Source organism: Carassius carassius, chromosome 25, assembly GCF_963082965.1.
Source record: "Carassius carassius chromosome 25, fCarCar2.1, whole genome shotgun sequence".
NCBI classification, from domain to species: domain Eukaryota; kingdom Metazoa; phylum Chordata; class Actinopteri; order Cypriniformes; family Cyprinidae; genus Carassius; species Carassius carassius.
Window position 1 is genome coordinate 13,323,424 of NC_081779.1, and position 14,142 is coordinate 13,337,565.

Sequence of the window (14,142 nt, forward strand, 5' to 3'; positions counted from 1 at the left end):
ACTGGAGCAGTGGGCTATGAGTTTTCTATGAGTTTGTGGAAATGCTGGGCCCTGGCTGCTTTTAGAGCCTTTTTGTAGCGGGATATGCTTTCTTTCCATACAATTTTAAATACCTCTAAATGGGTTTGTTTCCATTTGCACTCTAGGTTACGAGTATCTCTCTTTAGAGCCTGAGTATTACTGTTGTACCATGGCGCAGTATTTTTCTCTCCAACCCCTTCCCCTTTTTAATCTGATGGGTGCGACAGTATCTGATGTGTTAGAGAAGATTGTGCCCATACTGCTAAACATTTCATCTAGTACATTTGTGTATATAGGCACACTGAGCAGCTAAGACAGATCAGGAAGGTTATTTGTGAATCTATGTTTAAAGTGGTCAAACTGGAACATGGTTGCTGGTCACTGAATTAATGCCTGGCTCAAACCAGCTAGGAACCATAATAGGCCAATTTGCTTAGCCTCAGAAACCATGAAAAAGCTACGTAAGGTTTAAAACAGAACAGCCTCAACTATATTAATAAAGGTTATGCGTTTACCATTGAACATAAAAATTACAACTCTGTTGTATCCAACATAAAAATGCTTAAAGAAGGTCTTAAAGAAAAAAAGATGGAGAACTATAGAGAAGACTCTATAGCTGATGAGAGAAAGCCTCATTCACTCATCTACAACCTTTCATTACTGCTGTTGTTATATAGCTTTAGCTGCTATACAGGCACACAGTCCCTTATGCTTACACTACATCCCTCTGTACCTGGGGCTCCTTTAATAATTATACTGAATATTTTCTCTTATGTAACATTCCATTGAAGTAAAATGAAGCATCACAGCTGTTTGAAACACAAAAACATGGACACAAAAAACAAAGACACAGACACAAAATGGGATTTTATTGAATTATCACAAGCTGTACGTTTAGCACTTGCCGAGTCAGTGAATGTTTGCCTGTGAGTTATGTGTGTGAGTTGTGTCTGTTTTTGTGTGTGCTTCATGGAGTGTTTTATTTGATCAAATTATCAAACATTTACACATTTATTTCAAGTCCAATCTTATATTAAATTACTATTATATATATATTTCATATATAAAATAATATTTTCGGGGCAAAATCTGGAAGAATTTGTTTGAGAAAGGAAGAATGAAGAAAAGCGAAGACAGAATGAAAACTTCACTGGATTTAATGTACACACCACCTCCCCACAGGGAAGACTTCATTGTCCAAGTTGCATGTGAAGATCTTCTAAGACCATATGGGTAGATTTTTACTCAATGCACACAGGGTTTTGTAAGCGGGGATGGCTGTTTGAAAATCGACACCTTCGGTTTTTATGGTGACCATAATTCGGAGTAAGCATGGTCAAGTAAACCATGGTCACCATCGCAATCAGTGCTCCATCCCCATGGACAATAGTGATGAAGGGAGAATAGCAGAAAGAAATGGAGTGGAGGAGAGAAACTTAAGCTTTAAGGTCAGAGGTCACAGGAGGTGTTTTTTACAAGACAAGAAAGTGATGGCAGTGTGAGAATTAGATGTTGGTGCCTTCTCAAACAATCTTGTTCTCCAGGGCAGTGATCCTTTTCGTCACAGCTTCCAGTGATGCTGTTGTCAAGGAAATAATGTAATAGTAGCATCCTAACCAGCTCTAAACATATTTTGATGCCTCATACATTCTGATGCTTTATACATTTTTGTCTATACCTACACATTTCTCTTTTAGGGATGCTTCAATAGTAAAATTCTTGTTATTTTGATAAGCCAATAATGATTTTCATTTTTATGGATGATAACCAGTAAATTACCAATATTTTATATACTATATTTTTGACTTATACAAATAAATGAAAACGAGCATGCAATATTAGCAGATATAAATCCATTAAACCCAATAAAAATTGGTGACCAATATGGTTCCACTATATTGTACACACCCTAATTTCTGTACATTTTTTTTTAATTCTCATACTTTGAGTCCAAATGTGTTTTATCTCAAAACCTTCTTAAAAAGCCACATCTCACCTCTCAGCATTCTGTAAGTCAGTATTGATATTGAACACAATAGAAATTTGTGTAGAGTAAATTTTTAACCTGAACACAGGAAAGGATATATTTCTTTGTTAATGCCTGTAGCGCCTCCTCCACTTTTTTCTGGAACTTGACAATGGAATTACATTCACAGGGATCTTCCTCTGCAAGTAACAGGACAGCAAAAACAAACTCAGTTGATGAAATGCTAGTTTGAAGGTCATATTCGTGTGTGTGTGTGTGTGTGTGTGTGTGTGTGTGTGATTTTATTTACCCTGACAAACATTGATTTGCAGCTTCTTGGCAATTTGGTTCATGGTTTTGAAGTCAGCCGTGTAGAAGTAATGGTCAACGACAGGTTCAGAGGCAATTTCTTTCAACTCATCCTCAACAGCATTGCCAACACCCACAGCATACATCTTAAAGCCTAAAGCACAGACACAGCACACTCTAAAACACTCAGAACTCATACACATTGCTCTGTGCATTGCATTTCTGTGTGTGTGTGTTTTCCTAACCATTCTCCTTGGCCTTCCTGGCAGCATCTCCAATGTAGTCTTGTGACCTGCCATCAGTGAAGACAATACCGACCTTTGCCACTCCAGGTCTGGCCCCCTGGTTAGGAGTGAAGCTATTGTCCACTAGGAAACTGATGGCCTGGCCAGTCATGGTTCCCCTCTCCATATAGTCCATCTTTTTCACTGCTTCTTTCAAGGCCTTTTTGTTGTTATAGCGTCCAAGGGGGAACTCCTGCTTCACAGTGCTGGAATACTGCACCAGTCCCACATGGGTGTTTGTCTCTGACACGTCCAGTTTGTCGATGATCATGTTGATCCATTTCTTGACCAGCTCGAAGTTCTCTGGTCTTACACTCTTGGAGCCGTCGATCAAGAAGACCACATCTATGGCTGCGTTACTGCAAGCTGGAATAAGAGAGACAGAGGATGTTTATGGTAACTCATGAGTTTCCTAACTGGGGTCCTGGAACCCCCAGGGGACCGCGAAAGGGTGCTGGGGGTCAACCAAAAGTTTGAGAGAAAGAAACAAAATTATTTTACAATTTGTTTTGCTTTTTAGGTCTGTCAATATATAAGCTTAAGATTATAATTATATATATTAAAAAAATTATAATTTTAAATACATTTGCCAAATATAATTATTTTTAAATATAAAATCCCTTCAAATCCCATTAATTATTCTGTTCATGGCCCTGGTTTAAGACAATAAAGAATAAAATCAGAATCTGCATATATTTGTGTAATACTTTTTTTTTTTTTATCTCACCTTCCCTGTAATCATATAATATATAAACATAGGTTTAAACATCTTACATTACTCTAATAGTGAGTAGAAAAAAAAAATATCACCTTAAATATTTTAACAAAAATTGTATTTGGCTTCAGTATAGTAACTAAGCCATTTGTTTATTTATGTTTAAATATTATTATGTTCTTCTTTTCTCACAATCAATAAATGGGTCTATATGAAAATATAAAGCAGCCTTTAAAATTTGTTTATTAGTCATATATATATAATAGCCTATATATAGTAGTTTGTTTATTTTGCTCAGAGTGAATGTGTTTGGTTAGTAGTACTGTGAAAGATAAAATGTCTCGGCCATTAAGAATATGATTCATCTTTAAAGCAGGGGTTTTATATACAGTACATCAAAAATGGCACATGGCTATGAAGTCTTTTACTTAAGACTTTTACATACTCACCGCTGCATGATCGGCCGTCGCCCTGAAGTGTATGTCCCTCTCTGCAGGCACACTTGAAAGATCCGGGTGTGCTGATGCAAATGTGCTCACAGTCATGATCGCCTGTCGCGCATAGGTCTGACACAACCGCTACCATGAATGTAACACACACACACACACACCAGGTGGGGGAAGGAAGGGTTAGCGAGGAGAGAATTATTCTATGTGAAGTGGGAACTGAAGAAAATCAATGCGTTTTAACAATCTGCTGCACTCAAATGACAGCAAATATTTAAAACACACAGAAATATGTCAGAGACCCAGGCACCTGAGGCTTTCACAAACATAAAAGTTTTAGTGTTAGTCTCAATGTTGTTTGTCTCAGGCGGCTGTTGCTCTGATTCAGACTTTCTACTGCATTGGTTCTCAACCTTTTAAGGTTTGAAATTGGGTGAGAACTCTCTAAAATCAGCAAGCTGAGAACCACTGCACTACAGCGACTACAATCACATCTGTGGTTACACATGCTTTTACTTTCTCCCCCGAAAAAACTGAGTGCTATGGAGCATCAAGCACAGGGTGGAGATCTATGCCTGGAGGTGAGATTAATGATGACATGCCCTATGCATACTCATGCCCTCTGTTGTATATACACCTTTAAATTCAACGGCCATGGTGAGGACAGTCTCCAGACCTCTATTCCCTCCCCTTTCCTGCTCTCACCCTCCTCCTTCCTCTTACCACAGAAGGCCTCCTGGAACTTCTTGGTGAGCTTCTCAATGAGGCTGTAGCTCTCCACGTAGTCTACGTGATCCTCGAGAGGTTCGCTGGCCATCTGTCTGAGCGTGGTCATGTCCACACGACCCACTCCGGTGGCGAATATCTCAATGCCGGCCTCCCGCGCCCTTGCTGCATGGTTTTGGATGTTGTCCTGCGGTCTGCCGTCAGTCACAATAATGGCCACCTGTAAATATTTAACAATGACATTTTTTTTTTATTGATCTAAAATTGGTGGTTCACATAATAGTAGATTAATATGTTTGCATGTGCCTAATTTATCCATTATGGATTACGTAACGCAAGATGCATGTTTAAGGGGCTTAACACTGTTAATGATGCCAATATGGTGGTTTTATGGGATTGCTAGGTCTGACCTTGCTGATGTCAGGGGATTTGCGTGCTCCCTCGGCTTCACTGAAAGCCACGTTCATGGCAAACTGGATAGCGAGGCCGGTCATGGTACCGGTGGACAATGGCTCGATCTTCGACACGGCCTTGACCAGCGCTGCCTTGGTTTTGTGGGACTTCAGAGAGATCTCGTTCTTCACCCGACTGGCGTAGTTTACAACACCCACGCGAGTAGCATCAGGCCCAACGTTCAAACCGTCTATTACTTTAGTCAGAAAGACCTTGACCTGCTCAAACTCTGCGGGGCGGACGCTTCGAGAGCTATCGATGATGAACACCACATCAGTGGGTTTGGTGTTACACAAGCCTGCAGCTGGAAAGGGAAAGAATGAAGAGAGTATGTACATATGTGTGAATACATGGAGAACAAAAGTCTCTTACGATTATCAATGCTGCATTTATTTGATCAAAAACGCAGCAAACAGTAATATTGTGAAATATTATGACAATTTAAATTAACTCTGTTCTATTTGAATATATTTTTGTGATTACAATGCTGAATTTTCAGCAGCCAATAATCCAGCTTTCAAAGTCACATGATACTCCAGAAAACATTCGTATAGGCTGATTTGGTGCTCAAAAAATTATTTTAAATTATTATTATCAGTGTTAAATGTTGTGCTGCTTAAAATTTTTGTGAAAACTGTGGTACTTTTTCCCCAGAATTAAATATAAAGTTCCAAAGAACAGCATTTATTTGAAATATAAATAATTTTGTAACATTGTGAATGTCTTTACTGTCACTTTTGATAAATGTAATGCATCTTTGCTGAATGAAATATAAATATTTTTGTAACATTGTGAAGGTCTTTACTGTCACTTTTGATTAATTTAATGCATCTTTGCTGATTGAAAGTATTCATTAAAAAAATAAATAAATAAAAAAAAAACTTCCTGACCCCAAACGTTTCAATGGTATTGTACAAATTGGGGTAAGGGAAGGAAAATATGAGTGAAAAGCCAGACTGCAGTCAGCAGGTAACTCAATAAATGTACAGTGTTGGTCGTTCTCATAATAACTCCCATTGATTATACATTCAGACTCAGGTATGCATAGACACACTCTCACACAGTACAGGGCCTCTTTGTGTACAAATGTAGTGACATTTGAAACCTTAATACACGTTATGTACAACCACTGGAAACATAAGCCTAATTACACACTTGATTGAAGTTTCTCTAGTATTTTTTAACACATATACCTATATGCAAAAAAAAAAAAAAAAAAAAACTTTCTAGATTCTCTAAGCATACCTTTAGAACATAGAAAAATATCTTGAGACCAAGAGGAGATAATGTAATTCTACACAGAAGTTCAAATTAGAAAAACGCTAGATATAGAAAATTAAGGCTTCAGAGTAAACACTTTTCGAGGTCAAAGGTCACATATTTGCTTAACATTAAATGCTATCATCCAAACTATTGTGTAAAATTGAAAATACAGGCAAATATATTGATTCCTTTAACCCTTTAAAGCTGCTTGTGATGTACACAGGAACACTCCGAAAATAACTCCCCGTTTGTCCTGTTTGTCTATGCAAATGAGGAGCGTGTGTTTATTTTATATTTTTCATAATACAGCAATTAAGGTTTCTGAACACATATGGTTTCTCCTGCACCCAACCTGCCAAAAAAACAACAACAAAAAAACCACGTGAGGTGTGCCAATGACTTTGACGAGAACATTTTTCTACCACCATCTGTACCACACTATAGCATGCTCAAGCCTCCTGGAAAAAAAGCTTGAGCTCTTTATAATTCTTTTTGGGATATAAAAAATGTGTAGCTATAGACCAAATGAAGTGGAAACTAAAGTATATGGAACAGAAAATACAGGCAAATATATTGATTCTAACCCATGTGACAGCTCACCCAAAAATGTAAGTTCTGTCATCATTTACTCACCTTCAAGTTTTTCCAAACCTGTATGATTTTTTATTTTATTTTATTTTTTTCTGTTGAGCACAAAAGAAAATATTTTGAATGATGTTGTTAACCAAACAGTTGCTGGTAGCCATTGACTTGCACATCTTTTGTGTTCTGCAGAAGAAAGAAACTCATACAGGTTTGCAACAACAATGAAAAAATGTTCATTTTTGGGTGAACTATCCCTTTAAATCCTGCTGGTTGACCTTCCTTCCTTCCTTCTTCTTCTTTGCATGCTGTTCTTTGTAGTTATGACTATGTAGCATGCAGGTCAACCAGCACTAACCAGCATGCATTTCCATGCCTTTTCAGCAAGTAACACATCTACACTGAACCAGGCAGACTGACTGATTAGTTTACAGATAGACAGACTTATTTTGTGAGTTAGGATGAAGTTTGCCCTTCGTTACATATTCACCAACAAAACATTAATCCTGTTGGTATTGGGTTATTAGTATCCAGTGATAAATTTATGACATTGATAGATCTGTTAATAAATGATGCAGTCTGTTTTCTTACCCATAGCAGCAGCATTTCTCAAATCCATGGAGGCTTGAGCTCCCAGGATGCATAGCAGCATCACAAACCCCAGTAATGTCATACTGTATTGCAGCGTGAGTTCTAATGACCTGCTCGACAACCAGAGAGAGACTGATTCACAGAGCGAGAAACGTACAGGTTATCAACACACACATATTCACAAATACACACTTAGGTTTCGAGACGCCGCCCTCAAATCCATCTGCCCGAGGTGAACAGGCTGTTTTGATGGGAGGGGATACCTGCTCCAAAAATCCTAGAGTTTGGGGAGGAAAGACAAACACACCTTGATCTGTGTATATGTTTGTGTAAGAAAAACCAAGTTCATTTGGAGACCTAGGAGGGGTCTCTAGCTTGGGGTTGAACTAAAAAAAAACATTAAGATGAATCTGTCTTTTCTGGGCACTTTTCCTCTCAAATTAATCTCACACACGCAGGAATTTATGCACAGGAATTATGTGGGAAGCCTCAGTGCCTGATCCAACACAGACGCTTCTGTTCTGACTATGTGTACGTGTATGTCTGTGTTTTTCTACTATATGCACCATGCAGTGTCTAGTTTGTCCGTTGGGAAATGCGAGTATCCACAAGAGCAGGTGTCTGTGCGTAAGATAAAAATTGGGGAACTTTTATCACACTAATTGTGATACAGCATTTCTATTTGAGGTGTAGGCCACTTTATCACCTATAAGTACAAAATAAAGATTTCTTTCACTATTTTTTTGTCACAGTCAAGACTTTCTTTTTTTCAATAGAACATGAAAAGAGGTATTTTGCCAAGTGCCCCAATGAAAATGAATGGGGACCACAGCTGTTAACCAAGATTATCAGTATATGACTTTGATTTCAGTCAGTTCCTCACAAACAGCTTATTGTATCATGAAAGTTACTGCACAGATTTTATGATTTTTTTTTTTTTTAGCTTGACAGCCCTGGTCACCATCCACTTTAACTGTTAAGAAGAAAGCAGCTCAAACATTCTGCTTCTTTCTCTCCCCCAAAAAGAACATTGGAACGACATAAGGGTGAGTAACCCTTTAAAGCTGCTTGTGATGTACACAGGAACACTCCGAAAATAACTCCCCGTTTGTCCTGTTTGTCTATGCAAATGAGGAGTGTGTGTTTATTTTATATTTTTCATAATACAGCAATTAAGGTTTCTGAACACATATGGTTTCTCCTGCACCCATCCATCCCCAGCCTGCCAAAAAAAAAAAAAAAAAAAAACCCACGTGAGGTGTGCCAATGACTTTGACGAGAACATTTTTCTACCACCATCTGTACCACACTATAGCATGCTCAAGTCTCCTGGAAAAAAAGCTTGAGCTCTTTATAATTCTTTTTGGGATATAAAAAATGTGTAGCTATAGACCAAATGAAGTGGAAACTAAAGTATATGGAACAGATTAAAACATTTTAAGGATATAAAGGATATAAATATTTTAAATTCTTTATATATAATTTGCCATGCATCGAGGATGATGTGAAGATTTGAATTTTATGAAATTATATTAAGTCATTCAAATGGTTATTACAGGGATTCGATTTCCCATCTTTTCTAACCCAAACAGCTTCAAGTTACTATCTCATAATCGTATAACCAGATCTAGCTTCTGCCTTGCGACCTAACGATAAGCCATGCTTCCCTTGCCAGTAAGGACACAATAATCAGAAACACATAAATCAGTTTATTACTTTTAATATGTTAAAACAAAGGTGTAAGCATAGCCAAGCCTGTTTGTGTTGCATGTGGTTGTTAGCATGCGTGTGAATATTTGTGCTTAATATATGTGGTTTAAACCCAAATGTTTTTTTTTCCGTCATAAAACCATGCCTAAAGTATGCATTCATTTTAAGCCTCATGATAGGTAGGGGGGGTGTCTTCTGCTTTCATCTTGACAGCCTCATCATAAGAAGGCAGCTTCACCTGTTAGTCAAAACACAACAAATATCCAAATGTTTTATCACAATATTAGATCAATTATTATTATTAAATAACAACATATAGTTGATCTATTTGTGTTAAACAGTCAGCATCTGTAAAAATGTATCTGCAGAATGGAATGGGTAAGGGTTTGGAATTGGAGTTTATAATATATATGTAAAAAAAAATGTAGGTGTTAAACAACAACACTAAAACTGCTGAATCGTGTGACACCCAAACAAACTCTGCTATAATAAATGCACTCACTGTCACAGTATTTCCAGTGTCAACAACGACAGCAGCCATCCTTTCTGCCTTCAGGGCATAGAAACATCTCATTGACACATGAAGGATGTACACCTACACAGAAAACAAAGGGATACTAATAAAAGCCCAAATACACAGAATTATTCCATACCTATAAATGAACACACACTTACTTATATGCAAAAACAATCCAGAGGTCAGTTTAACTTCCCTCTACCTTTTCCCAATTCCTTCTCAAAGACAGAAGACGCTTTATGACTGGCTCTATACATCACATTCATACCTCAAATCCCCCTTACATTCCCTTTTCTACAGCTAAAAAAACTTTGCTTTAGACTCTAGGAATCAGACCAACAGACAAAACAACACTGTTTGAATATAGTTGTACGAGTGTTTGCAGGAGTTCATTTTTATAGGATGATTACATATATTATGTCATATAGCCACTACCATTCAAAAGTTTAGGATCAGTACGATTTTTTATTTAAGAAATTATTTTTGTTATAAAGAAAATCTTTGTTCAGTAAAGATGAATTAATTTGATCAACAACAAAAAAAATCAGTGAAGATATTTATAACGTTAAATAAAGAAAAATGCATCATGGTTGCCACAAACATATTAAGCAGCACAACTGTTTTCAACGCTGATAATAAGAAGAAATGTTTCTTAAACACCAAATCAGCATATTAGAATGATTTCATCATGAAATTCAGCTGTGCCATCACAGGAATAAATTACATTTTATAGAAATTGTAGTAATATTTAATACTACTACTACTACTACTAATAATAATAATAACACTTTCCATAATATTGGCAAATTAAACCACTAATACGGATATACAAATAGAGACCAACACAATTTAACAATAATATAGTTATTACTGTATTCTTGATCAAAGAGCGTAAGAGACTTTCAAAAACACTAAAAACTTCCGAACAGTAGTGTAAAAACTTGAAAGATTTAATAAAAAACACTTTTGTCTCTTGGCTGTAATGACAAGTATATATGTATATGTATATATATATATATATATATATATATATATATATACTTTTTTAAAACATATATTATAACAATATATAACAATATTTCAAAAAAATATTAAATGTGATTTCAAATCCCAGTTTTTCAATGTAGTATGAGACTTTTGAAGCCCATGATACACAATCTCTCACACACATGTAGGGTTTATACCTTCAGCAGTATGTCCATCATAAAGAGAACAGAGTACCACATGGTGAAATGTCCAATCTCTTCCTCATTCAACCTATCGACTCTCTTCTGACTCTTCTGTTAAAGACAAACAAACAAGTACACATTCATTGGGTATTATTATGTTGAATAGCCACGCAGTTGTCATTAAGGCAACATTTAGTTTTGCGTCAAAATGTTATGGATCTCACTATAGCTTTCAGCATGTCTCTGTAGCTGGGGGTCCCTGGCAGACCCCAGGCTCCATCAAACAGGGACAGGAAACTCAGACTCAGCTCCACAAACATCATCAGCACAAAGGGCAGCACAAACATCGGGCCCTAATACAGAGACACACAAGTGTTTAATTTTCTTTCTATCACACATTCAATCATTCACATTCCAATTAAAAAAAAAATCTGTTATAAGCTGATCAGATTTAAATGTGTAGTTTGGAGAGAGCACTAGGGTTTCGTGTTTCACCCCCTTCATAAATATTGAGACAAGCTCTCTTTCTGGAAGCTGGGTAAATATTGGTGTCGGCGGCAGAGTTGAAAATCTAAGGTGCACACTCGCACATGCACATGCATACACATCCAATAAAACAAAAACAGACCAGACTTATTTAAAGGGTATCACCACACAGATCGTTACATTACAAATTTAGCATGTATATTTGACTTCAGTAGCACTGATTTATTATTGTTCTTGTAAACTGTCCAATGAGTATTTATTAGAATAGGTTATTTGCTGTGCTAAATATTGTGTGGATTCAAACAGCACAGAAATCATAGTATAATAATGGCATAAATATTTAAGTTCAGGTTACATAATTTTTTTGTAAGTGAATGCATGTATAAAAAAATCACCTTAAAAAATGTGCTATCATAAATCAAACAAACAAATAAATTGTGAATTTACATTGTTTCTGTTGAGATATGGTTTAGCATTGTATTTTATTAGTATGCTAGGGGAGATGAAATTAACACAATGTTCTTATTGTAAGCTGCTGTATTAAAAAAAAGCATCTGACACACAAAAAAAGAGAGATGTAAATTTTTTAAACTAGACCATAAATGGTATATGATCATTGCATCATGTAAATATGTAACTACCAACTGCAATTCACCTTATGTAATATTTCATGTTTTTACAATAAAAAAATATAAAATGTAAACATTAACTATTTTATATATATATAAACTATTTTGATGTATTTTTATTCGTATGTATTTTTTTATGTATCAATGTTTTTACTCATAAACCACACTTTAATTAACTCCTATTTATTTCTCGGACTATTTAACTTAATATATCACTGTGTTTTCTCCCTCATAAACCACACTACCATTTTTATATTTAGAGTATAGATGGGAATGGTCTTTTTCAGTCAGTGGCAATAAATATGTACACAATACCTTGCGTTTAGAGAAAAGGGCCAGCACAGCAGAGATCGACATCATAACCAGCATCAGAATGTTAGTGCTGATGTCAACTGAAAAAGAAACAAATACATTTAATTGCTTCCAATTTAATATCTTCTATTATTACTACCTCATCTATTATTTTTCATGTTCTTTTTAATGTTGTGCAATAGGATTAATTATTTTATGTCTTATACTGAACAATGTTTGGTAAAATGCAGCATTTGGGAATTTTTATATTTCTTTTTTAAACTGATAAATTAAACACTAAAGTTGTTTTTAATATTGTTTTATTATATATGTATATACATATATATAATTAAAAATAATTAAATTAATTAAAGTTAAAATGAATATTTGAGATTCTGCTTTACTTCTAAGTCACTAATCAAAAGGTAAATTTTGATACTGATCACAGTGAACACTTGGGACAAAACTTTCAAAAAAGCATTAATTATTCATAACTTTTGCAACCCATTTAAGGTCTGAATGAAGTGTCTGAGTGGTGTGAAGGGAACTCACAGACACGCTGGCCCCCGGTAGCCTTTGATTCATGATAGGGGACAGAAAATGCGTCTTTATCCAGTGAAACCAATAGAATGATGCCCACCAATTTCAGCACATTTCCAATCTAGAGAGACGTGCACACACACAGAGAGTACAGATGAAATGAATGTGACGGTATGAATTCATAAAGGTAAATGTGTCTCAGTTTGTGTGTATTCTGGCGGCCGGTGTGTTTGGTCTCTCTCCTCCGAGCCAACACCAACCGAACAAGTTACACAAGAACAGCGGTTCATTCAGAAAAACCTGTAAAAGTGTAAATGACATAACATACACAACCCTCTCCCTCAGCTATTCTATGGAGGCTTAAATATACAGTCTTGGCTTCCTGTAAATGTATTTATTCCTAAACCGATGATGCTCACAATTAAAGAATGTGGTTCAAGTAGGCTATTCACAAAAGTATTATAATATTCTAATTCAAATTGGAACATTGTTTTCTCAATTATTTCCCCCCCAGATCATGATGTGAAAGTGTTTATTTGCAGTCTTTGTACGTAGTTAGTACATGTATTATCATTCTCAATGTATCTTATCTATTGGTTGCTAAATAAATATCAGCTTAAAACAGTCAATATTGAATCAAAATCGGTGGCTCAGTAATGACTGTTAAATGGCACCAGCTTCCTGTACATGTACAAACTTCTCCATTAAGTGTATGCACTGAATAAACAAGAAAAAACAGCAATCAAATTGCTTTGCTGTCTTACTAGTGTACAAAACCTTGATATATCTACTTTAGAAAGTAGGAAATTCTCTAGAACTATTGCAAACGAACTCCCCTGCTATTTTATACCAACCGGAGTAACTGCAAACGGTTACAAGAAGTGTATTAGAACAGGACAGCAGTAAACACACTAATTGTAACTATGTAAACACGTTGTATACAGTGTCTGTATGTTTGTATGAAGCGATTACCAGATATAAGATGGCAAATGAGAGGGTCGCCGTGGTGACATGGCAGAAGAGGGTACGTGTTCCAGACATCTTTCTCTTCGTCTCTTTCACAATTACACAAACCAGCTGAAACGTTACTGACGAACACACTTAGTATACAAATGTAAGTTCCTGTGTGGTGGCCAGGGCTTCCTGTATACTTTCTGAGAACTTGATTATTTTTGTTATCTTGTTTTAATGATTTTTATCAGAAGTTCCTCCATTTCAGGCTTCACGTTAAATTCCGTAGAAGGATAGATTAAATTTTGACGCATCATAAACACAACCCTAAATAACTAGATAAATAGATTTAACACTGATAAGAAGAAATGAAACCGCAGTGGAACCTTTTTTTTAGTTTTTTTTTTTTTTTATCAAAGAATGTTAATATCTTTGACGCTAACTTTACAAACGAAGTAGCCAACTGTACACACACACACACACACACATATAT

The 14,142-nt window shown here is 36.0% G+C and overlaps 2 protein-coding genes across 3 annotated transcripts; both read right to left on the bottom strand.

Moving 5' to 3' along the window:
* Window positions 1–1,347: 1,347 nt before the first annotated feature.
* LOC132104229 (cartilage matrix protein-like) lies at window positions 1,348–8,596 on the bottom strand. 2 transcript variants are annotated; one of them, XM_059509540.1, is made up of 8 exons: window positions 7,357–8,594; window positions 4,878–5,224; window positions 4,465–4,687; window positions 3,745–3,873; window positions 2,542–2,946; window positions 2,298–2,450; window positions 2,107–2,187; window positions 1,348–1,594 (listed from the first exon to the last, which is right to left on the bottom strand). In XM_059509540.1, exons 1-8 carry the CDS (start codon window positions 7,436–7,438, stop codon window positions 1,545–1,547), a joined length of 1,470 nt encoding a protein of 489 aa, XP_059365523.1. In that variant the 5' UTR covers window positions 7,439–8,594; the 3' UTR covers window positions 1,348–1,544. The 2 variants fall into 2 exon arrangements, with proteins under 2 accessions (XP_059365523.1, XP_059365524.1); XM_059509541.1 differs by lacking the exon at window positions 3,745–3,873 and having other exon boundaries at window positions 1,348–1,595; window positions 2,108–2,187; window positions 7,357–8,596.
* Window positions 8,597–9,060: 464 nt separating this feature from the next.
* On the bottom strand, window positions 9,061–13,824 carry LOC132104699 (lysosomal-associated transmembrane protein 5-like). Its single transcript, XM_059510260.1, has 7 exons — window positions 13,671–13,824; window positions 12,711–12,819; window positions 12,183–12,259; window positions 10,977–11,105; window positions 10,768–10,863; window positions 9,569–9,661; window positions 9,061–9,304 (listed from the first exon to the last, which is right to left on the bottom strand). The coding sequence occupies exons 1-7, from the start codon at window positions 13,737–13,739 to the stop codon at window positions 9,230–9,232; spliced, it is 648 nt and encodes a 215-aa protein (XP_059366243.1). The 5' UTR covers window positions 13,740–13,824; the 3' UTR covers window positions 9,061–9,229.
* Between the last annotated feature and the right edge of the window lie 318 nt (window positions 13,825–14,142).